This window comes from Mizuhopecten yessoensis, unplaced genomic scaffold (assembly GCF_002113885.1).
Source record: "Mizuhopecten yessoensis strain PY_sf001 unplaced genomic scaffold, ASM211388v2 scaffold1359, whole genome shotgun sequence".
Lineage (NCBI taxonomy): Eukaryota > Metazoa > Mollusca > Bivalvia > Pectinida > Pectinidae > Mizuhopecten > Mizuhopecten yessoensis.
The window spans coordinates 87545-112464 of NW_018404007.1; the positions used below are offsets into that span (position 1 = coordinate 87545).

General features: G+C 38.9%; 2 protein-coding genes across 2 annotated transcripts; one reads left to right on the forward strand and one right to left on the reverse strand.

Moving 5' to 3' along the window:
* Positions 1 to 1419: 1419 nt before the first annotated feature.
* On the reverse strand, positions 1420 to 15099 carry LOC110460204 (putative E3 ubiquitin-protein ligase UBR7). Its single transcript, XM_021513001.1, has 11 exons — positions 14904 to 15099; positions 12743 to 12864; positions 11772 to 11832; positions 11068 to 11163; positions 10004 to 10057; positions 9692 to 9794; positions 7572 to 7708; positions 7177 to 7368; positions 6745 to 6910; positions 2270 to 2331; positions 1420 to 2089 (listed from the first exon to the last, which is right to left on the reverse strand). Exons 1-11 carry the CDS (start codon positions 15054 to 15056, stop codon positions 1994 to 1996), a joined length of 1242 nt encoding a protein of 413 aa, XP_021368676.1. The 5' UTR covers positions 15057 to 15099; the 3' UTR covers positions 1420 to 1993.
* A 2119-nt stretch (positions 15100 to 17218) lies between these two features.
* LOC110460213 (bifunctional protein GlmU-like) lies at positions 17219 to 24152 on the forward strand. The gene is made up of 3 exons (XM_021513014.1): positions 17219 to 17261; positions 17389 to 17571; positions 22700 to 24152. Exons 1-3 carry the CDS (start codon positions 17253 to 17255, stop codon positions 22943 to 22945), a joined length of 438 nt encoding a protein of 145 aa, XP_021368689.1. The 5' UTR covers positions 17219 to 17252; the 3' UTR covers positions 22946 to 24152.
* The last annotated feature ends 768 nt before the right edge of the window (positions 24153 to 24920 follow it).

Here is a 24920-nt window from a genome sequence, read left to right on the forward strand (position 1 = left end):
ATCTATCAGTCACAACAGCCTCACGGTAGGTTATATATAGATGTATATCCGAAAGTTACAATACATTATTACAATAAAAGAACTTTGAAATTGGTATTAACAAAACCTTTTAAAGTTGAGCGACATCACAAAATGTTTTGCATCAGAGATTCCTTGGGACCCTAAATATGAGAATGTGGTTCAGCATATTGCTTACTCTCCATACAAATGCCTCAACCTTATAAAAGTCAACAGCCTCTTGACTGTGGTGATCCAACATTGCATAAAAAAAACTTGCTCAAAAACTTTAACCTTTAGTGGGATGTCAACACAGATGATGGGGTGACTACATTAGCCCCCATTCTCTGAATAGGTGAGATAATAAGAGAAAAGCAAATATGCATATTTGTTGACAAGGGGTTCATCCTGAATATTGTAAATCTCAATTCTGTTATGTCAATGGCAAATAATGAATCGTAACATATCATTGAATGTAACGCAAGCTTAATATTAGTTTGAGGATCTGTTAATACATCCCTTTGACAGATGTGTGTATATACCAGTACTATTTCTTGTATATTTTGTTTTCACAGTGAGCCAATGTAAGCACACACTTGACTAATGGCATCTCAGTGGAGAGGCTGGGCTAACCCTACTTCATATCAAAAGCTTTTATTTCAATGTCACCTAATTGTATGTATAACATAACACATATAGTATTGCTTTACTTTGTAGGTGAATGGGTCAGGATGGGTGTGTCAATTTGTATCAACAAGGAGTGTTTTTTTGTGCCGCCTGTCCCTTCAGAAGGTGTTTGAACTGAGATAATGGATTCAGGATACATAGATGCAAAGCCAAATTTCACAGAATGTAACTTATCAATTAATTAATGAACCAGATTCTGATGTACCGACGTTTAGTGGTCAATACCATATTAAATCAGTCTCTGATCCATGAGAAAATACCAAAATTACAAAAATCAGTATAGACAAAAGAAATTCAATGAGCATTTTTAGAAAGATCATGTTTTCTTATTTGTAGACATTGCTATCTCTTGTCATATGTGTATCATTCTACACATATATAAAGGCTTTGGCTATAGACAAGAACCACAATAGGAAGCAGTGACTGTTCAGTTGTTTAAGTGTACTACCAGTAGTAAGCAGACATGTACATATACGGTTTACAATGTGCACAAGTGTACGACCAAGAGGAAAGAGACAGATCTATACAGTATAAGTATTGATTCAGGACGGACAACAGACCAAAGCTTACCAAAGTAAAGATATAAAATATACCATTTCTTTATGTCACAAGTGCATATAGTTCATAACAAATTTTATATCACCCTTGTAAAGATAATACTTTATATCACATGTATTATAAAGATATAGCTTTATATATCTTTACTTTGTCAAAGGTATAATCAGGCAGCTTGTCTTCACCTAGATTAAAATTGATTTTATTTAATGATGTTTAAAAACAGTTCAGCTGTTGACAACACAATATGAGTTCCACAATAACTTTTGATGTTAAACAAAACGCTACAATCTAGAAACTTGAGGGAGTATAGAAAGTTGTTCAAATGAAATCCTCCGAAGCCATTTTTACACTGTAAACAGAAACTAAAGCTGTACAGCATGTATGATTTAAAACAAGTTTAAAAAGTTTAAATAAATATGAGAAGATATTCAGAACAACATTTCAGTAATAAATCACCACCATATTTGCTGCTCCACAACATTAACTGTATGGTCCGGTGAAGAATCCTAAACCACTGCCTTCAAATCCATTATGTGCCAGCAGTCCACATCACTTCACAGAATATCAATATCAAGCATTTCCACATGTCTAACAGAATCCATGATAAAAGAATGTTTTATATACACAATCAAAATATTTTCTTAACCACAAAATTCCACAATGTTTCTTATGTATGCGATTCCTGTCCAACTCTGGTGTCTTATTCCGTCTATGGAACACCAGCTGGTTCTATGGCAATAATTGTCTCCCCTCACTTACAAAAGTACTGGAATGGTGCAGCTGTCCGTTGTCGTTTTCTGGCTTCCATTTGTGAAAAAAACTCTCTTATATCTTCTTCCTTTACAACCTACATAAACAAAAGAAAACTTCTACAATCACATCACATCATAATCACCCACCAACAGGTCAATCTTTCAGACATTATGATTACCCATTATGAAAGGAAACCCCATTTGTAAGTCAATTCATTTTTTTTAAAGTAAAGAATAGCAGAGTATTGCATTATTATTGACAACAAGATTGATACCTTTCCATCATCTGCAAACTTCTTGAGATAGGTACTCAGTTCACTCTTCATGTCATTGAACCCTGCAAAACAGACACATTTACTTAAATGGAGTGCTAAGTACAACTTTCACGTAGCTGTGGAAATATTCCGCATTGGGGGCATATTCCTATAATGAGATAATATCCCATAGCTTTTCCTGATTGGGTTGATCCCCATTTATTGTTGTTGTTGTTCCCCATTTATTGTTGATTTACATTTCTTGTCAATCAAAATTATCAATGTCGTTCCCCATTTATTGTTGCTGTAGAGCCCCATTTATTGTTGCTGTTGAGCCCCATTTGCAGGCTTAGTGTAATAGATCCAGTCATAAGTACTGCAACCACACCATCAGACAACACATCATCATGCATCTGACCGACCAACATCAGACAACACATATATCTGACCAGACCTCATCAGACAACACATGTAACTGACTAGACCTACATCAGACAACACCTGTAACTGACCAGACCTACATCAGACAACACATATAACTGACCAAACTTTCATCTGACAACACATATAACTGACTACACCTACATCAGACAACACATATAACTGACCAAACTTTCATCTGACAACACATATAACTGACTACACCTACATCAGACAACACATATAACTGACCAAACTTTCATCTGACAACACATATAGCTGACTAGACCTACATCAGACAACACATATAACTGACCAAACTTTCATCTGACAATACATATAACTGACTAGACCTACATCAGACAACACATGTTACTGACCAAACCTTCATTAGACAACACATGTAACTGACCAAACCATCATCGGACAACATATAACTGACCAAACCTTCATCAGACAATGCATGTAACTGACCAAACCTTCACCAGACAACACATGTAACTGACCAGACCTACATCAGATAACACATGTAACTGACCAGACCTACATCAGACAACATATGTAACTGACTAGACCTACATCAGACAACACACGTAACTGACCAGACCTACATCAGACAACACATGGAACTGACCAAACCTACATCAGACAACACATGTAACTGACTAGATCTACATCAGACAACACATGTAACTGACCAGACCCACATCAGACAACACATGTAACTGACTAGACCTACATCAGAAAGCACATGTAACTGACCAGACCTACATCAGACAACACCTGTAACTGACCAGACCTACATCAGACAACACCTGTAACTGACCAGACCTACATCAGACAACACATATAACTGACCAAACTTTCATCTGACAACACATACAACTGACTAGACCTACATCAGACAACACATATAACTGACCAAACTTTCATCTGATAACACATATAACTGACTAGACCTACATCAGACAACACATTAACTGACCAAACCTTCATCAGACAACACATATATCTGACTAGACCTACATCAGACAACACATGTAACTGACTAGGCCTTCATCAGACAACACATGTAACTGACTAGACCTACATCACACAACACATGTAACTGACCAGACCTACATCAGACAACTCATGTAACTGACCAGACCTACATCAGACAACACATATAACTGACCAAACTTTCATCTGACAACACATATAACTGGCTAGACCTACATCAGACAACACATATAACTGACCAAACTTTCATCTGACAACACATATAACTGACTACACCTACATCAGACAACACATATAACTGACCAAACTTTCATCTGACAACACATATAACTGACTACACCTACATCAGACAACACATATAACTGACCAAACTTTCATCTGACAACACATATAACTGGCTAGACCTACATCAGACAACACATATAACTGACCAAACTTTCATCTGACAACACATGTAACTGACTAGACCTACATCAGAAAGCACATGTAACTGACCAGACCTACATCAGACAACATATGTAACTGACTAGACCTACATCAGACAACACATTTAACTGACCAGACCTACATCAGACAACACATGTAGCTGACTAGACCTACATCAGACAACACATGTAACTGGCCAGACCTACATCAGACAACACATGTAACTGACTGGACCTACATCAGACAACACATGTAACTGACCAGGCCTACATCAGACAACACATGTAACTGACCAGACCGACATCAGACAACACATGTAACTGACTAGACCTCATCAGACAACACATGTAACTGACTAGACCAACATCAGACAACACATGTAACTGACTAGACCTATATCAGACAACACATGTAACGGACTAGACCTACATCAGACAACACATATAACTGACCAAACTTTCATCTGACAACACATATAACTGACTACACCTACATCAGACAACACATATAACTGACCAAACTTTCATCTGACAACACATATAACTGGCTAGACCTACATCAGACAACACATATAACTGACCAAACTTTCATCTGACAACACATATAACTGGCTAGACCTACATCAGACAACACATATAACTGACCATCAGACAACACATGTAACGGACCAGACCAACATCAGACAACACATGTAACTGACTAGACCTATATCAGACAACACATGTAACGGACTAGACCTACATCAGACAACACATATAACTGACCAAACTTTCATCTGACAACACATATAACTGACTACACCTACATCAGACAACACATATAACTGACCAAACTTTCATCTGACAACACATATAACTGACTACACCTACATCAGACAACACATATAACTGACCAAACTTTCATCTGATAACACATATAACTGACTAGACCTACATCAGACAACGCATGTAACTGACCAAACCTACATCAGACAACACATGTAACTGACTAGATCTACATCAGACAACACATGTAACTGACCAGACCTCCATCAGACAACACATGTAACTGACTAGACCTACATCACACAACACATGTAACTGACCAGACCTACATCAGACAACACATGTAGCTGACTAGACCTACATCAGACAACACATGTAACTGACCAGCCCAACATCAGACAACACATGTAACTGACTAGACCTATATCAGACAACACATGTAACGGACTAGACCTACATCAGACAACACATATAACTGACCATCAGACAACACATGTAACGGACCAGACCAACATCAGACAACACATGTAACTGACTAGACCTATATCAGACAACACATGTAACGGACTAGACCTACATCAGACAACACATATAACTGACCAAACTTTCATCTGACAACACATATAACTGACTACACCTACATCAGACAACACATATAACTGACCAAACTTTCATCTGACAACACATATAACTGACTACACCTACATCAGACAACACATATAACTGACCAAACTTTCATCTGACAACACATATAACTGGCTAGACCTACATCAGACAACACATATAACTGACCATCAGACAACACATGTAACTGACCAGACCAACATCAGACACCACATGTAACTGACTAGACCTCATCAGACAACACATATAACTGACTAGACCTACATCAGACAACGCATGTAACTGACCAAACCTACATCAGACAACACATGTAACTAACCAAACCTTCATCAGACAACACATATAACTGACTAGACCTACATCAGACAACACATGTAACTGACTAAACCTACATCAGACAACACATGTAACTGACTAAACCTACATCAGACAACACATGTAACTAACCAAACCTTCATCAGACAACACATGTAACTGAACAAACCTTCATCAGACAACACATGTAACTGACTAGACCTCCATCAGACAACACATGTAACTGACCAAACCTTCATCAGACAACACATGTAACTGACTAGACCTCCATCAGACAACACATTTAACTGACCAAACCTTCATCATACAACACATTTAACTGACCAAACCTTCATCAGACAACACATATTACTGACCAAACCTTCATCAGACAACACATGTAACTGAACAAACCTTCATCAGACAACACATGTAACTGACTAGACCAACATCAGACAACACATGTAACTGACTAGACCTCCATCAGACAACACATGTAACTGACCAAACCTACATCAGACAACACATGTAACTGACTAAACCTACATCAGACAACGCATGTAACTGACCAAACCTACGTCAGACAACACATGTAACTAACCAAACCTTCATCAGACAACACATGTAACTGACCAGACCTACATCAGACAACACATGTAACTGACTAGACCTACATCAGACAACACATTTAACTGACCAAACCTTCATCATACAACACATGTAAGACAACACATGTAACTGACCAGACCTACATAACTGACTAGACCTACATCAGACAACACATGTAACTGACTAGACCTACATCAGACAACACATATATCTGACTAGACCTACATCAGACAACACATGTAACTGACCAGATCTACATCAGACAACACATGTAACTGACTAGACCTACATCAGACAACACATATAACTGACCAAACCTTCATCAGACAACACATATAACTGACTAGACCTACATACCTTGTATGACCTCCACTTGCTGTACACGGTCCATGCTGGACAGAGCCTGTAGTCCCTTGTCATACTGAGAGGAAGGGGTTTGTTTATCCTGTCCCCTCTTCTCATACGCCATCACAGTGTCGGACTCGTCCACAACAAAGGTTATCCCTCTGTCTTTGTACATTTCCTGTCATTAAGAAGATTGAATATACAGACATCATCAATCACCAGAAAATATCTTTATAGACAGTGTTAATCAAAGGAAGTGTAGAAATGATGTCATGTTATTTTTTCGTTCAATTTATTTTTTGGTAACATGTCCTAACTTGTTCCAGGTTTTTTTGTAGCAACTTTAGATTTTGAAAAAACTCTACCAAAAAAATACCTAAAAAATACACCATTATTGATACAAAGGTCTATAAACATGTCAGCTGTTTCATTAGGTTTCATTACCATGCAGTTTGGACACACACAAAGCTTGCTTCTCCAGCCAGCCTTCCAAAATGTGGCACAATCGCGGTCTAATACATCCCTGTTCAGTAGCTGCTTCAGAAGACAAGAATTGGCAGCCTCTTGCTGAGTGGAATCCTCAGACTTTTCCACTTTGGGTTTCTTTGCCGCAGGTTCTGTATCACAGTTATTGGTCTAAAACAAGGACAAGCACACACCTCGTAGTCACCTTGTAACATAGGTTTCACACATGTCTAGTCGTGATCTAACAGTGATTTTTGCTGTGTATCAGCTGTCATAAGATGCTCTGGGGTATCTGATATCATTAGATATTGCTGGTAATTAAACGTCACTAGATATCGTATAGCAGATATTCTAGCGTCAAATCTTACACTCACCTTTGCATCCCCCTTACATGTTGGTAGCGATGTCTCTTGGCTCTTCTCATCCCCTCCCTCGGGACCATTACTGCTTTTCCGTTTTCCTCCCACATCAACAACAGCTGTACTCTCCTCAGACTTAATTGTCTTTGTGTCTGTAAAAGATAAAGGAATACAACAATACACAAGACCAGGTCATGAGAGCTAAGTTTGTTGTGCTTATTTGAAAGATAACTTCCATCTGGGTACCAAGTCAATACTGTTTTTATTGATACAGTGACTTGATCATTACAGACGGTGTCTGTATGATAAGTGGGAGGTCTCACATGGACCATTGAGTGAGCAATTCACATACTCATCACACAAGGAATGACTCAGGCAAGTAATGTTAACACTTTTTGTCCATTTTTCCTACAGTAAATAGACAAATAAATACAATATATAAATATGACATTCATTAGCAGGTGACAGTGAATATTGTCAACCCGAGAAAAACCATTGTCACCCAAGGCGAAGGCGAGGGTGACAATGGGTCTTTGAGTACTGCTAAAAACCATGTGCTATCAGGTGTAGCACCTGATAAAGCACCTTATCTACTTATAAGTCACTCTAAGGCACTTTACGGTACACAGATATACATTTCATACGATCAATATAATATCTGAGGAGTCTTCCCCAGCACTTACTACTAACCCTAAACCGACTAGCTAAGGTCTCCGCATATATATGGGTTGGAGATGTAGTTTGTTTTACCTTGAAATTGGACTATGATACCGCAATGGGCAGGAGGAAAACACTTTCTCTGAATATTTCTTGCAACAACTTTGGAGATTGATCTCTGGCTGTTTGCATGGAAATAGCAGAAGAGACAACCGCTCAGCCTAATCTGCACATTGATGTAGATGTCCTTTCCAATATATAAATTACTACCCCGAATGCCTTCAAATAACTTCAATATAAAATTCTGATCCATAATTGAGATGAGGTCATTTAAAGGGGCTGGTCGGGGAAAAAATGTCATATTTGCTAAAATGGCATACACATGTTTAAAATACCTTCATATGAAATATACCGATTCAAATTTTGCTGCAATTCACTCCCTAAAGGTAAAAAATCATAATTATATTAAAGAAATCCTAAATCGTCACCTGACAGTCTAAAACTCTCAATTGACCCAGATCAGTGATGTAATTTTACCGCACGCGCGTCATCAACAAGGCCAAATATAAACATTGCGGTGAAAGATAAAGATGCATGCAAAAGTCATGACAGGCACGAGGTATCAATACCGTTATATATAACAACATATAGGTAGGAATACTACACTTGCATCATACATGACCTTTGAAAACAATTATTTACGTATAGTATTGCTGTCTTGTCCGCTAGTTGAGTCTGAGATGGCACATGACGGCGTGCTTTTGTTGTTATCTTCACTGCCTCACTTTCGAAACAACCACGTGACATATATAAATAGATCTGCGCTAAATTTACGCGGGACTTCCCCAAGATTTCAGTGGTCAAAACTGGACATTGCAAGCAGAACTCGACCATCATATTGCTGTGGTATAACTTTTGGAAGGCCAGAGAACGCATTTAGACCCATTTATTTTGTAATTTTTTCCCCGACCAGCCCCTTTAAAGGTTTGCACACATTTGACTATGTAACCTTAAAAGTGTGTAAAGGTCATTCACATAAAAAACTTGATCGTTCTTCATCTGAGCATGCTGATGGCCAACTATCACCACCCTATGCGTTTGGTTATTCAGAAAAAGTTGTTTAAATGTTTTCAACACATTTAACCCCTATGAATTTGAATATGGGTGAAAGTCATTCATTTGTAAAAACCCTGTAGCTCTTATCTAAGTACATAACTGGCCATATATCATCATCCTAGGCCTCTTGGTTATACAGAAGTTTTTAAATCAAGAAACAGATGCAGGTGGGACGGACAGACAGCAATGCCGCACCACAGCATAAGCTCAAGGTAAGCTAAAAACAAAATAAATCTGTAGACGGCAATGATTCACTCGGACCTAGTGCAGATGACTGAATTTTGTTGCTGTTTGAAATAGCCGAAGCTGTCTTCTCGACAGAAAAAATAAACACATGTAGGGAAGACTAAAGAGAAATGTACCTTGACTGTAGAGGTTGTAGGCCCAAAGGAAATCAAACTTCTGCATACACCCTGTGCACACCATTTCCTCATAGTCTATTGGTAGATCTTTGCTTCCAAGATGCTGTAAGGTAAAGCATTTTCAAATGGTTGCTGATGCCTACACAAGTAGTTATAAACATTTCTAGTCTGAATGGTCTAAAAAATATCTGTTGTGAAATGCCAAATTCAATAGTAGACAACATGTCTTGAAAGACCTACATTAATATGGGAAAATAAGGCATGTCAAACATAGACCAAATTTCATTAGATATCTGACTGGTCTATACTTACCCTTCCATGATACCAGTCCTCACACATAACACACTGTATCATCTCATCTTCAATCTGAAAACAACACATTCAGATGAGTCAAATTATTTATCAACTATAATTTTGGCTACATTAGAAAAATGGCTTCAGGAAATATTCAAAATGTTTTTTCCCTACCTGTGCAAGATAAATATGTGTGGCTCAACCTAAACCAAGGGCTATAACTCTTTGAAAATCCATGGAAAATATATGGTGGTCACACATACAAAGTTTAAGTGACCGATAGGATGTGGCACTGTGTGTTAAGTTTCAGATCGTCATTTCAGTATGTTAGGGGTAGTCCACAAAGGGTTGTATCTTCAGACAGAAGGACAGGCAACTTGATTTCAGTGCAGACAAAAGGACAGACAAACCAATCTTAGTAGCCCTCTCCTCCCCACAATAATTGACATCAGAACAGACTTAGGATACAGAAATGTAGTATCAATGGTAACAGCATTAGTAATACACTCAAATACAGTTAATATAGCCAATAGGAGTGTATGGATCACAAGGGGAACTAAAACAGTCAACATTCTAAGATCACAAATGAGTTTTTCAGCATACAATTTTAAAACAGCTGCAACTCAAAACTTCTTTTCAAAGAACGCTTTGATTAGATTTGAAACTTTCGGTCTGACTTTAGGACAAGAGTAAAACAAAATATAGTCATACCATAACCATATAGAGATGATGTGAATTTGTTTTACCGTTATCGTCAGTACTTATACATACAAGACACACTGTCTAACATGTAATAGACAAAATGATGTGAACATATTTTTAAAACACATTCAGTTCTTAAACATGTTATACTTTCGGAGATCATGAGATCAACAAATATGTGATGTCATTAAGTCATATTTGTTTTTCATAAAAAATAAGAGATTTTTTAATGGTTGTGTTATCTGTATACAACAGTAAACATAATAGTTTCCTCTTACTTTGATTTGCCCTGTAGTGTTTCTGGCCCCTAAGAATATATACAGCAGTGTTGATACTGCTGTGCTGTCCCCAATTCTCTATAAAGAGGCTAAACTACATACCTCATCTTCAGGGTCTGGGTAGGGCCGCACACACACACAATAAAGTCCCTTGAAATTCTGGTTGTAAATGTTCTGTGCATTAAATGGATCCTTGGTCTGAAATTTTAAATTGGTAAGAATAAGTAGCTAGCACTTTATTTTCCATCTTAATTTGAATAAAATATATGCACATCTCAAAAGTCTGAATTTCATATTCATCATCAGCTGCTTCTGATAAGTTTTATTAATAAAGAAAATAAAACTGAAATATTATCACTATTGTGACATTATTGATAATGACATTGTTCTTATCCCTCAATTTTGCTATTGTTATGGCACTTTTAGGAAAAATTCAATTGTGGTGAGATATGCTTGTAAATGCTTTATATATTCAGACATATTTTCTGAAAGCAATGAACACTTTGATTTCTGATATCAACACCGGTACCGCTGCCATACTAAGCCACAAGTACATTGTTTTAACCTACTTGTGTACATATGCCATGTCTTGTTAGGAGGACTAACTTACAGAAATCACATTAACATGACCTTAAGTACATTTGCCTCGAAGTTTGAGGAAGTCTACTTTATGTTTGAACTCACTTTGGAATGGTACCACACAAGTTTTAGTGTGGACTTTGAAACTGTGATAATAATCTTTAGAATTATTCAGCATAAATACATGATTTAAAGACTCCAGAAACAGCCTAGTATGTACAACTTACTGGATATAGCTTGCATTTGTTGTCTGGAAACTTGTCATTACCGCAATCACATCGAAAATTCCTGAAATAACACAAAAATATTTACATATGCCCTTCTTATTTTCCATTACCTCTATGGAAAGTCAGCCTGTAGTTACTGGACAGTAACTGCAGTCTGCATTATCTGGTCACATGACCAAAGTTTCTGTGACATCAGTGTTAGCAACCACTCCCATCGTAACAGCGAAGTCATCAATTTGTATGATAGCCGCCATCTTGTTGTCGTTTGGTTCATACAAGTCGCATTTTGACGGGTTTTGCAGACTATGAAGACATCCAGAACAGGGAGGCAAGTTCTTCCTTTTGTATTAGAATGTTCTGCACATATAATTAGAGCATTTATCTGCATTTAACCGTTGTCGCCTGGTTACATTTTTTTAAGGGCAACTGTTGTCTGGAAAGTTTTCGGTCCGATAATGGCAGTCTGCGGCTGTTTCAAGAATTGGACCAGTGAGGTTTTGCAGCAGCAAGAAATATTAATCAAGCTCATACGACTAATTAATAAAAGACAGGTTGTGTGAGGAAATGTAAATATAACGATTGAACGTCTGTCAGATTGTAGTTACAGCCAATATGAATGCAATTTGACAGATGTTCAATCCTTAATTAACAAGTGTGATATGGTCTATGTTATATCACAAAATGTTGGTATTAGTGTGATAAACTTGGGTGGATTACCATTGTTATATCTCAAAGAAATCATCCAATACAATAAAGCTCTCAATATCAGTTCTAGGTACACATGGCAAACCATTGGAATATTCCTGCAGTTTGAGCTTTTGAGTTTCACAGGGAAAGGAAAATTGGCAATATTTTTTCTGTTTTTGTACTCTGAACTACTCCTGTGATAAAAAAAATAATATTATAACTTAACATGCTGAGTTTGATCTATTTTAAGTATCTTTAATTTCCAATACTATCAAACATTTTACCTTTTGGTATAGAGTTCACAGAGGTCGTGACCTTCATGACACTCATAGCTGCAGGCCAGACACACTCCAGCTTGTCCATTACATGTTAGGCAGGAATAAAGGGCCTGTCTAGGAATATAACTCTGCAATATAAAATACAATACATCAGAATGTGAATACTGGTAAGAGCTTAGAATTCCCTACACATACCAGTATTCAATGTCTACTTGTAGAGTCAGGATTACAATGTGTAACACCTGGAAGGAACCGAGACAATCAATTTCTCATGTTCAGATTGTACTGGTAGTAACTAGCTATGGGACAATGAAATTTAATATGTTTTTACTCTATTGTGTAACCAGCTGGACACTAACTTCTCTGCAAATAACCAACCTTTAACAGTATACAATTGTTTCATTGGTACTGGGGGAACAGTCAAATCATTGACCCGAGGTAGCAGGGAAGACCTAGGGAACTGGTGCCCAAGGCCGAATTCTACGTAAAATCTACACAAAAACTCGTTCAGTTCTTCATTACTGCAGGTTTCGTCGATCATAACACATTTGTCTGCACACTATTTATTCAAAATATTCACAGCTCCCTAAATGACGTTTTTTGTACTAAGAGAGTCACTATTTTCCATAAGCAATTCAAAATCTTGCTCAGAAACATCCTTAAATCTGCCGTTATTCACCATTTTCACCAGACGACAACAAACAAATCTGTATCCAAAAGATGCTGGAGTGGGGCCGCCGACGGGGAAATTGTCTGCGCACGATTGTCGCGCATGCAACAGTCAACTGTTGCACCCTGACATTATTTTAAGGGTCTTCAGTCTTTTCCAGGGATTTTTTTTTTATTAAAACAGTCAAAAATACTTCATATACATTTAAATAGAGAGTCAAGTAATAAAATAAATTGTTCTATTAAGTATGATAAATTGTACTACACTGTATATATGTAGCAGATTTTAATTGTACCACAGACTTAGATTCTAATTCTGTGATTGTACACAGGACTATAGTCACCTTCTAGCTTTGCGCTAGAGGGCTTTCCCTTAAGCTCAGTGGTAGAGCGGCGGACTGGGAAGCCAGTATTGTTACTGTACATATATATATGGACACTCAGACAGATAGAATTAGCTATAATAGTGCATACATTCGGCTATAGCACATTTTATAATGCTAAGATTATGCTTTCCTTTATTCAAATGTTTAATTTTTCCTTTCCTTAAAACTCAAATTAAAATATGAAAAAGGTAACTAGGTTTGTGCTGTTTTGAAAGTTGACAGCATTTTAGCAAAGAAATAATTGGAATTGGGATGATCCCTTATCACATGGACTGTGTTAACGTTTCACCAAGGCTCACCAATATGGCCGCCAAGTTTGATTCCCCAATTAGACCAAAGGGGGTTCCTTACAAATGTCTAGTAAACATGAAATGCTATTCTGCTATGGGTCACAACACACCTAATAATACACTGTATGTGAAGGTGTGCTGTGACCCATATATTTGTGTGGCAATTGTGTACTAGACATCTGTAACAGCCCCTGTAATTAGAAATGAAAACATATTGGGTCACCTGCCCAAACATGTCAGTTAGCTCCAAGTACTCAGGTTTACTCTCACATTAAGACCCCTCTGCAGTTCCATCAAGGCCAATACGTGTGATTTATATAAGTTGAAAAAAAACATGTTTCATAACAATTGAAAAAAAAATCATATATTAATATTTGTTTCTCAGTCTGAATTTGTAGAGGCGGCAAATCGTTTTTACAGAAACAGAGGACACTAGTTTTATCTAACCAATAGGGCTTATAACAACGACATAAAATGAAACGAATAAGAATAATAAGCAAAGAATTATGCAATTACATAAATGCACAATCGACCATTGTGTGTAATTACGTCTTTATTTTTATCGTTGCTAGCCCTTGCAGGGGTCGTGATCTACACTACAGCTGATCTATGCTGGACCGCCCACATTAGATGCATTGTTTTCATCATATACACCTGCTACGTTGAAAAATGACACTAATTTATCTATTTTAAAACACAGAATTGGTGATTCAGATGAAGGACAAACTGATGGTCACTATGGACTCCAAGAAATGAAAATGTGTTTACAAAACCATTGGAAATTCTGCTGATTCATGAGATAGCTGTGGTGATGTTGCATACCGCTGGATATGTACAGTTGTGGATGTCACTATCTCCTAGGACGGCGGTGGCGTCTGCTTCAAGTTTCTCCTCTTCCCTTAGCACATCCACCATCGACACGCAGCTGGCTTCGGAGTCATTACTCGTAGATGGCGCCAAACTTTCAGAAGCCATGTTTACGTTCGTGCCGGAAGTGAGCTTGGGCCGATTTCCGTTGCGAGGTTGGACCTACTGCTTATTATCGACTAGAGTGGTATTAAATACAAAACTATTACAGAGAGGAATTATTGACGACTTTTGATAAAAATATGAACATACATATCATACATTTTATCTTATCTAAGTTATACTGTTCCGCTTACTATTATGATACCACATATTGTTACTACACAGTTCATTCATTTGATCCGGATATTCTGCTCGCTTAGTTTCGTCGTTTAGTTGGAACCACAAACATGCAGAACAACCGGTTTGACCGTTTATAAATGTAACAATTTCGGGTTTAAACTCTGGCAGACCTGCAAATGTGTATGCAGGCCTTGCAAGGCTTTGTCAAGGCTCGCCTGAAAGCAGCATTAAATTACTAGGTCCGGCCTTATTTAATAAACGAACAACAGTGGTCCGACCGGTTTGACCGTTAAAACGAAAAACGGCCCGGCCTATTCATGAAAGAGAAGAACATTCACTTCTTTAAATTTCAAATTTAAGTATGCTGGGGATCGACTTTTTATTACTTAATTGGAACATTATTTACGGGTATGTCTCTGATTGAAACAGCAAACATGTTTTCAGTTGGTTCCGTCAATATTGCACAATACATGGCAATTTGGAAAATAAAATCGATCAACCGACACACCGTACAAAGTGACATCTAAATTTACATTCACTGCGAGTTCCCAAGGAAGCATTACCAGAAGAACTTGTGTTCATGGAGCTGTGAACGCAATTTGATCAGCGTCATTTCGAACCTTCTTCTCCCTCCTCCAATAACACGAGACAACTGTTAGAAGCAAACATTTTAGTGACGTACGGCTGTTCCATGAAACTCGTTTGCACTGACGACACCGACATTTCAATATCTTAAATATCAGGGACTTTCTGTATTTAGTTCAATGATAAATACAAATTTAGAATGTTAACATAATCATGCAGAGACGTATAATTCTGTAGTGTATACGTCTCTGATGTAAAGATTGTAGTGCACTTTTTAAAATGTTCTTGACGGTTTCGATTTGCGTTGACACCAGCATGAAAATGGGGGGCGGGGGGGGGGTCAATCTTATTTGATACTGCGTAATTTCATACTCAAATAGATCGAAAATGAGTACAGAATTAAACAAATATAAGATATTTATTTATAGTTTCCATCGCCCCTGTGTAGTTTCAAGTAGTCCGAAATAATTAAAAGCCGCTATACATGTATCTCTTTTGTAATGGGTTTTGTATGTGGCGGAGATAGACAGAACGGGTCCAAAAGGGTATGTTTGAGAGAGAAAAAAACGTAACGATTGCCAACATGTTGGCAGTGTCAGAGATTGAAGAAATACATTTTCCACTCGCGTATGAAAAGTAGGTAGACATGCTCCAGTATACAAGAAAACATGTATTGATATACACACCAAATCAAGTGCGCAAAACTTTCAAAGAACCCTTATGTAGGACGTTGTGACTATCTCCGCCCCATCATCTAAGGAGATTGTCAATTACTTCAGACTGAGTGTCATGTACTAGATTACTCGTATTTACCTTTTTTTACTTTAATTTAATCGCGTATATATACAACAAAAGCATATGTGATTTTTTTTTGATTTTTTTAATCATTTATTTTATTAATTGTAAATGTCATTACTGTTACCGTAATAAGAGTGTTAAAGTATATCATTTGTATATTAGATATCAATTTATTAAAAGTATTTTTGTTCATTTCGGAAATAGAGCAAAGTTTGAACATTTTGTTTGGATTCTACAAAAATTACGGCATTAAATAGTAATTAGCGTAATGTTAACATCGTTATACCATTAACACGGCATTTATTTCATCTTTTACTTTCATATAAATGTAACATTTCTAAGTAATGTTATGTTCCCGTTTATTATTTGCTGTGGTAAACATCTGCCTAGATCATTAGTGAAGTATAATAGGTAAAATCTGTTAATTGTTTTTTCAAATATATCACACAACCTTGGACATATATTTCCAGAATAAATTGCATCCTTAATATCAAATACAATTTGAGTATCGTGTACATTTTGGCCATACCCTTTACGTCTGTAAATAAACCAGAAAATATGTTCCATCAGCTCCAACCATCTAAATTAAAGTGTTCCATGAATCTAATTTACAGAGCAAACTGAATCCGGACATCTATTATGGCGGAGGTACAATTAATTGCGATTCTTTATCCCTTAATACCAACGCTCCTACCAATAACTCGTCCTAACAAAATAACCTATTGGATTAGCTATATTTAACATGAATGTCTGCCTAAATTGTCACGTTTTTCAGATCCATACAACTAAGAGATTGGGCGGCCCAGTAACTTGTTACCCAGTCCGACTGAGGCCAGGGGAGGAAATCAAAAGTGAGCTGCTGAAACTGGTACAAGAACATGGTCTACAGGGGGCGTTTGTAATGTCGTGTGTGGGAAGCGTGACAAAGGCAAAACTGAGGATGTCAGATAGCACCACAGTGAGTAGCAGGGGTATCCATCATCTGGTGTTTGTCATAGGGAACGTATCACATGCTACATCAATCGGGAACCGTCGGTACTTTCCGTAGTGCCTAAATATATAGAGCATGTGACATGACCCTGTCGACCAGGTAACATAGACAGTTCTGCAGGTCACACATGATGTCATGGTTAAATGTTAAATGATATTTAAGTCATGGTCGGGTCCCACACTTACGTGAGGCTGTCATGGTCACGTGTTATATGATCGGGTCCCGAACATGACGTTATGATAAACATTGACATGATTTGGTCCCACACGTACGCGGGAATGTCAAGGTCACTGCTATGTAATCGGATTCCATGTTTGACAGACGCATATTACATTGTAATTGTCTTGTGACATATTTAACCCGCAAACGATGGCTCACAGTCATGACAAGGTATTTGTCAAAGTCGTGTCATATGGAGTTAAACGAAGCGTTTGTCATATAGTTATGTCATATGTCTTAAACGTGTCATATTATAGAAGTATGGATGCCGTTTGCCAGACGTACAGGGAGGCCTTTGTCACCGTTTGACATAATCAGGACATACGGGAGATGTTTGTTAGAGTTGTATTAGTTTGGTACAAGAGTTGTTTCCCCTGGTCCCTGTTGTGCGATGGTACGTGTACAAGTTTCGCCGTGTGGTCACAGGTGATTTAGAATTTCTAACAATATTGGAGAGTATTAATGAAAAATTGAATTTGTATTGTGTGATTATAAGGACAAGTCTTGGCATATCATGTCGCTTCTCTCTTGAAATTACACGCTTCTGTTTTCTAAGATGTAGGGACTCCCTTTGAAAAGAGACATCAGACTGATATTACCAAATTGGTTTGACTAAGTAATATTTCCTTTTCATCAAATCCTTGTGAAAGCCCAATGACCCTTTTCCAAAGCTTTCAGGGTAGAGATGGTCGTGACGGTGTTGACGGTGTCTTAACTGCTTTGAGGACCATCCAGGAGCATTCATTATGCAGCTTAATAGCCTTTTAGTTGATAGCAAATAAAATTGTATATACATTAAGTGATATTTAAGTGTATTTCACTGCTACCCACTATATGAGCATTACTAGAAAAGGCTTTGAAAACTTTCGTAACGTAACACGTTGTTTCCGTGTGACGTCATATGTTGATCTTGGTCGATGAGAGTAGTGTAGTTTCGCTTCGGATAACGTGGATACCGCCCCAACCTAAAGTATCTAATTAGCATTCAACTGTTTGATCAGAGTTACGGTCCTACAGTTCTGAACATGGTTCCAGACCATTTGATGGCATTCGTTAGCGACTTATAATTCCTGGTCAGAATCACAGGACTTATGATCCTAATCGAATGCAGTCTTACACATTTTCATTGATTTTGACAATAGATTTATTTTTAAGTTCGATACTTGTTGTCCTATTTTGAAAAAGATTTTTATTAAATGCAACTGGTGCCACTCACACACTCAGCAGTGTCACGTGTGTCTCACACATATATCAGTGTCACGTGTGTCTCACAATGCGACTGGTGTTTCACACACATAGCAGTGTCACTTGTGTCTCACAATGTCACCTGTGTCTTACACACATAGCAGTGTCACTTGTGCCTCACACACATAGCAGTGTCACTTGTGTCTTACACACATAGCAGTGTCACTTGTGTCTTACATACATAGCAGTGTCACTTGTGTCTCACACACATAGTAGTGTCACTTGTGTCTTACACACATAGCAGTGTCACTTTTGTCTCACACACATAGCAGTGTCACTTGTGTCTAACACACATAGCAGTGTCACTTGTGTCTCACACACATAGCAGTGTCAACTTGTGTCTCACACACATAGCAGTGTCACGTGTGTCTCACACACATAGCAGTGTCACTTGTGTCTCACACACATAGCAGTGTCACTTGTGTCTCACACACATATCAGTGTCACTTTTGTCTCACACACACAGCAGTGTCCAGTGTCACTTGTGTCTAACACACACACTTGTGTGTCACACACACAGCAGTGTCACTTGTGTCTCACACACACAGCAGTGTCACTTGTGTCTTACACACATAGCAACGTCACTTACATCTCACACACACAGCAGTGTCACTGGTGCCTCTCACACACAGCAACGTCACTTGTGTGTGACACACATGTGACACTGCTGTGTGTCACACACACAGCAGAGTCACTTGTGTCTCACACGCACAGCAGTGTCACTTGTGGCTCACAAACACAGCAGTGTCACTTGTGGCTTACACACATAGGAGTGTCACTTGTGCCTCTCACACACAGCCACGTCACTTGTGTCTCACACATAGCAACGTCACTTACATCCCACACACACAGCAGTGTCGCATGTGTGTCACACACAGCAGCGTCACTTGTGTGTCACAAACATAGCAGTGTCACTTGTGTCTCACACGCACAGCAGTGTCACTTTTGTCTCACACGCACAGCAGTGTCACATGTGTGTCACACACAGCAACGTCACTTGTGTGTCACACACACAGCAGTGTCACTTGTGTCTCACAAACACAGCAGTGTCACTTGTCTCACAATGTCACTTGTGTGTCAAACACATAGCAGTGTCACTTGTGTCTTACACACATAGCAGTGTCACTTGTGTCTTACACACATAGCAGTGTCACTTGTGTCTCAAACACATAGCAGTGTCACTTGTGTCTCACAATGCCACTGGTGCCATTCACACACAGCAACGTCACTTGTGTCTCACACACATAGCAGTGTCACTTGTGTCTCAAACACATAGCAGTGTCTCTTGTGTCTCACAATGTCACTTGTGTGTCACACACATAGCAGTGTCACTTGTGTCTTAGACACATAGCAGTGTCACACACATAGCAACGTCACTTGTGTGTCACACACACAGCAGTGTCACTTGTGTCTTAGACACATAGCAGTGTCACTTGTGTCTCACAATGCCACTGGTGCCTCTCACACACACAGCAGTGTCACTTGTGTCTCACACACATAGCAGTGTCACTTGTGTCTCACACACATAGCAGTGTCACTTGTGTCTCACACGCACAGCAGTGTCACTTGTGTCTCACACACATATCAATGTCACTTGTGTCTCACACACATATCAGTGTCACTTGTGTCTCACACGCACAGCAGTGTCACTTGTGTCTCACACACATCGCAGTGTCACTTGTGTCTCACACGCACAGCAGTGTCACATGTGTCTCACACACATATCAATGTCACTTGTGTCTCACAATGCCACTGGTGCCTCTCACACACATATCAGTGTCACTTGTGTCTCACACACATATCATATCAATGTCACTTGTGTCTCACACACATAGCAGTGTCACTTGTGTCTTACACACATAGCAGTGTCACTTGTGTCTCACACACATAGCAACGTCACTTGTGTCTCACACACACATATCAGTGTCACTTGTGTCTCACACACATATCAGTGTCACTTGTGTCTTACACACATATCAATGTCACTTGTGTCTTACACACATATCAGTGTCACTTTTGTCTTACACACATAGCAGTGTCACTTGTGTCTTACACACATAGCAGTGTCACTTGTGTCTCACAATGACACTTGTGTCTTACGCACACAGCAGTGTCACTTGTGTCTCACAATGACACTTGTGTCTTACGCACACAGCAGTGTCACTTGTGTCTTTAACACATATCAGTGTCACTTGTGTCTTACACACAGTGTCACTTGTGTCTTACACACACAGCAGTGTCACTTGTGTCTTTCACACATAGCAGTGTCACTTGTGTCTTACATACATAGCAGTGTCACTTGTGTCTTACACACACAGCAGTGTCACTTGTGTCTTTCACACATAGCAGTGTCACTTGTGTCTTACATACATAGCAGTGTCACTTGTGTCTTACACACATAGCAGAGTCACTTGTGTCTCACACACATAGCAGTGTCACTTGAGTCTTACACACATAGCAGTGTCACTTGTGTCTCACACACATAGCAGTGACACTTGTGTTTCACACACACAGCAGTGTCACTTGTGTCTCACAATGCCACTGGTGCCTCTCACACACACAGCAGTGTCACTTGTGTCTTACACACATATCAATGTCACTTGTGTCTCACACAGACAGCAGTGTTACTTGTGTGTCACACACACAGCAGTGTTACTTGTGTCTTACACACATAGCAACGTCACTTGTGTCTCACACACATAGCAGTGTCACTGATGCCTCTAACACACAGCAACGTCACTTGTGTCTCACACACATAGCAGTGTCACTTGTGTCTTACACACATATCAGTGTCACTTGTGTCTCACACACACAGCAGTGTCACCTGTGTGTCACACACAGCAACGTCACTTGTGTGTCACACACACAGCAGTGTCACTTGTGTCTTACACACATATCAATGTCACTTGTGTCTCACACAGACAGCAGTGTTACTTGTGTGTCACACACACAGCAGTGTTACTTGTGTCTTACACACATAACAACGTCACTTGTGTCTCACACACATAGCAGGGTCACTTGTGTCTCACAATGTCACTGGTGCCTCTCACACACACAGCAGTGTCTCTTGTGTCTTACACACATATCAGTGTCACTTGTGTCTCACAATGTAACTTGTGTGTCACACACATAGCTGTGTTACCTGTGTCTCACACACATATCAGTGTCACTTGTGTCTCACACACATAGCAACGTCACTTGTGTCTCACACGCACAGCAGTGTGACTTGTGTCTCACACACATAGCAGTGTCTCACATATCAGTGACACTTGTGTCTTACACACATAGCAGTGTCACTTGTGTCTAACGGTGACTCTCACACACAGCAACGTCACTTGTGTCTCACACACATAGCAGTGTCACTTGTGTCTTACACACTTGTGTCTTACACACATAGCAGTGTCACTTGTGTCTTACAATGCCACTGGTGTTTCACACATATACAATATCTCTGATGTCTCACAAACAATATAACTAGTGTCTCACACACAATGTCATTGTGTCTCACAGAGACACATACAATCAGTGGCGTCTCGCATACACGATGTTACTGGCGTTTCACAAAAAATGTGCCTCGCATCCGCATGTCGTATGGTAATAGCCACCTAATATATGTTCCACTACTTTTCAGGTGAAGAAGTTTGAGGGTCACTTTGAGATCGTGTCGCTGGTAGGTACACTGTCTGCAGGAGGCCACCTCCACATCAGCCTCAGTGACGTCGACGGGCGTGTATTCGGTGGTCACGTGATCGGTGATCTGGTCGTGTTCACTACGGCGGAAGTTGTCATTGGTAACGCAGGGGGCGTGGTTTTTACCAGGGAACCGGACACTCAAACAGGATACAACGAACTTGTCACCAATTCAAACCACGCATGATAAACATACAGCTTCTTTTCTACAAACTGAACTACAAACTGATAAACATACAGCTTCTTTACTACAAACTTAGCATTTCTTGCCAAGAGAATAATTAAAGTGCCTATTCACCTGTATAATACAATCAAATGACGTTCGTATAGTCAACGTAAGCATGATTAAACATCGTAAAAACAAGAAGTACCTATTGCCTCACTGTTTGAGAATATCCTTTAATCTATCACAAGAGTGTTGCTTAAAACTTGCAACAACCGGTTTATCCGTTGTCAGTATAATGTGACCGTTTTGAATATTTTGCCGGGTGCTTTCGGCATGGTATGTCAGTGAGGTAGCGCTCTAAAGTCGGCATTATAAACCAACATACCCTGTCCCCGGCACATATGCACACGTGCACGCATGCATAACACTCCTGACGGCACGTCCTTAAATGGCATCAGCTGTTAATATGACGTTAAACTCTATACAACCAACTCGACCAACCATCCAATCAACGTATCCCGGATTACCATCAGAGTCTGGACATTTCCCTTCGACAGGTCTCGTGTCATTGAGACTGCTACGGACGTAACCACGAGTACACACTATTATTGGGTAGCATTTTTGTTTGACCAAAAGTTGATATAAACCCCTTCAACATGTAATATTACTCCGAACACCTCATTGTAGGTCCAAATATAGCTATAACAAATTATCAGATTCCTGTGGACTAGATAAGGTTCGTCGGTGGTGACTGGTTAGCTCAGTATGTTTAGAGCGTCCGTCTGGTGGTGTAAGGTCTCGGGTTAGAATCTGGTCTCACCGTTACATTTTCTGCTCCTGATACATCTATATATGATAATTTATCAACATCAACAGGTTTACACGTTTTCATTTTTTTTGCTTGTAACAAGCATAAAGCTAAAGCTCGGTACAAGTGTCGTAATTTTTTTATGGAAAAGAAAAGAATTAAAGATATTTGCAAAAGGTTATGCAAATACAGCATTACAAGAAATTCACTTTTTGAAGGTAAACGCACTGAACCACTTTATTGCGCTAGAGGTTTTACACAAGTGCCTGAGGATTCATTACAATATCTATGTTTGGCCTTCTCCCGGTGTACCGTCTAATATTAGACGTGATAAAGGTTCATATTTCTGGTGGGTGTACAAAACAAGAGGCCCATGGGCCTTAACGCTCACATGAGTCATACAGTATTTATTTTTGTTGTTGAAATATGTACCAATTTGAATGAAAAATTGTTAAGTATAACGTTAACTTAAGTAAGTTTGTCAGGACCATGAGCTGATCATTCCTAGACCGATTTTCAGTTAGATCGGCCTATTAGAACTTGTTTTTAAGTTTGAAACAGGTATTTTCAAAATAGCGGCCATGGCAGCCAAATTGTATTTCTGATCGACCCGAAAAATAATAACACTTTGTCAGGACCAAGAGTCGATCACTCCTACAATGTTTCAGTTTAATCGGCCTAGCAGAACTTGACTTTAAGTTTGAAATAGTTTTTCAAAATGGCTGCCGTGGCGGCCATATTGGATTTCTGATCGACCCGAAAAATAATAACACTTTGTCAGGACCATGAGTCGATCATTCCTACCAAGTTTCAGTTCAATCGGCCCAGCAGAACTTCACTTCAAGTTTGAAATAGTTTTTTCAAAATGGCAGCCGTGGCGGCCATATTGGATTTCTGATCGACCCGAAAAATAATAACACTTTGTCAGGACCATGAGTCGATCATTCCTACCAAGTTTCAGTTCAATCGGCCCAGCAGAACTTTACTTAAAGTTTGAAATAGTTTTTCAAAATGGCAGCCGTGGCGGTCATATTGGATTTCTGATCGACCCGAAAAATAACAACACTTGGTCAGGGAGATGTCAGTAACCTTCCCATGAAATATTAATGAAATCTCTTTGCCAGTATTTCAGCTTAAGTTGAAAATGTAAAATGTTAACAGACGACGCACGACGGCTACGACGGACGA

Excerpts from the sequence above, each read along its gene's own strand:
- LOC110460204 (XM_021513001.1), bottom strand. The coding sequence starts at position 15,056 with ATGGCTTCTGAAAGTTTGGCGCCATCTACGAGTAATGACTCCGAAGCC. Across the intron at positions 9,795-10,003 it reads AGGACTGGTATCATGGAAGG|CATCTTGGAAGCAAAGATCT; the intron begins GTAAGTATAGAC and ends TTTACCTTACAG. Across the intron at positions 7,369-7,571 it reads CATGTAAGGGGGATGCAAAG|ACCAATAACTGTGATACAGA; the intron begins GTGAGTGTAAGA and ends TCCTTGTTTTAG.
- LOC110460213 (XM_021513014.1), top strand. Across the intron at positions 17,572-22,699 it reads GGATGTCAGATAGCACCACA|GTGAAGAAGTTTGAGGGTCA; the intron begins GTGAGTAGCAGG and ends ACTACTTTTCAG.